This window comes from Perkinsus marinus, assembly GCF_000006405.1.
Source record: "Perkinsus marinus ATCC 50983 genomic scaffold scf_1104296944664, whole genome shotgun sequence".
Taxonomy (NCBI): domain Eukaryota; phylum Perkinsozoa; order Perkinsida; family Perkinsidae; genus Perkinsus; species Perkinsus marinus.
This window is the reverse complement of record NW_003211329.1, coordinates 1-1460: the sequence shown is the minus strand read 5'-3', so window position 1 is coordinate 1460 and position 1460 is coordinate 1. Positions and strand designations below refer to the sequence as shown.

Below are 1460 nucleotides of genomic sequence, written 5' to 3'. Positions count from 1 at the left end.
AGTGATGGCCTTGCTGACTCCTTGCCGACACCTAAGTATATCCTGATGATCATATGTGCGGCAACCTACAGGATATGGACTCGCACTCTCTGCACCAAGTCTTCAGCCGAAGTTGCGACGGTTCTCGGTGAGCTCTTGGATGAGATTTCGCCCAGTGTCTGTCTGGTTGACGGTGGGAAAGAATTCGCCAATTTGCTTGTACGTGGGATGTTTGTGGCCAGAGGCATTCAGCTGCTGATGTTGCCTCCATTCTCGCCCAATTTGGCCTTCTACGAACGCTGCCACAAGGAGTATCAAAATGGGTTGAGAGCCATGCTGCTGGAGACCAATTCACCGGCTTGCTACTGGTGGAAGTTTCACAGCCTGGTCACCCACGCTTAAAACAACTCCCCATTACCTGGCTCCTCTTTAGCTGCTGCTGCTGTCACCCCTAATGACTTGTATCTTTCCAAGGGTTCTACAACGTTGCTACCCGGTGGAGCTGCTGATCGCCCTCTATCGCCCGCTGCCGAGCACTTCATTGAGGCGTTTGAGGCTATTCCCCCCTCCGAGCTGGCCTCTAAGGTAAACAACAACGTAGCTCAAGTTGCTGCAGCTGTACGAGAATCTCTTGGGATAAGCTTGAAGCTGTATCAAGCCAATTGGGAACTTAGACGAGCAGCATCGCGCAGGTCATGGGCTCTCTCTTCGGTTGGTCGGCGTGTCGGCCCTATTGAGCTCGGTTCCTGGGTCTACGTTTGGCGGCCATCCCACTACAAGATTGCCACAAATTGGATGGGTCCGGCCCGTGTTATGGCTGTACGTCCTGCTGACACCTATCTTGTTTATTGGTTGGGATTGAGAGATGATGGTGCCGATGGAAGATCGTCTACTGAGTCTGGTTACAACCTGATGCCTATTCGCCAGGCTACTGTACTCGCAAATCTCAACGATCGCTACAACAAGATCATCTTGAGAGCTGCTGCCGTGCAACGTGCACTTTCGGCCCGTCAGCAGATTGTACGTCAACCGGTTCTACCTACCCCTCAAGACATCTACAATGCTGCTGCTCCCAACAGCCTACTGTACCAGGCTGTTAGCAGATAAAGACGATTGATGATGATATTGTATTATGTTCTGAACTCTGAGCTAGAGCTACCATTCGTATATCTCCTTTTGCACGTTAGCTATAGCTTGCTTGTCGTAGCTTCTTTTTCTTATTGCTGCCCCGGGAGAATAGTAGCGCTCGACCTTCCTGCATCTGCATGAATCAGCAGTTTCATGATTCATGTGGTCTCGCCATTTCTATTGCTCTATGATTGGTCTGAGCATCTCCATTGTGGCACGAGTGATTGCTGTTATCTCACTCAGTTCAGTTTATTCTGTTCTTTCTTGCCCTTGCTATTGGGCTCGTCACTCTCTCTCTGGCTCTATACTGTCGTCCTTGCGTCTGTCTTCACCTACTGCTGCCTGGTTGAAGA

General features: G+C 50.5%; 1 protein-coding gene across 1 annotated transcript; it reads left to right on the top strand.

Moving 5' to 3' along the window:
* Positions 1-45: 45 nt before the first annotated feature.
* Pmar_PMAR027175 (hypothetical protein) lies at positions 46-1086 on the top strand (the record flags this gene model as incomplete). Its single annotated transcript, XM_002780057.1, has 2 exons — positions 46-202; positions 413-1086. 2 exons carry the CDS (start codon positions 46-48, stop codon positions 1084-1086), a joined length of 831 nt encoding a protein of 276 aa, XP_002780103.1.
* Positions 1087-1460: the final 374 nt, after the last annotated feature.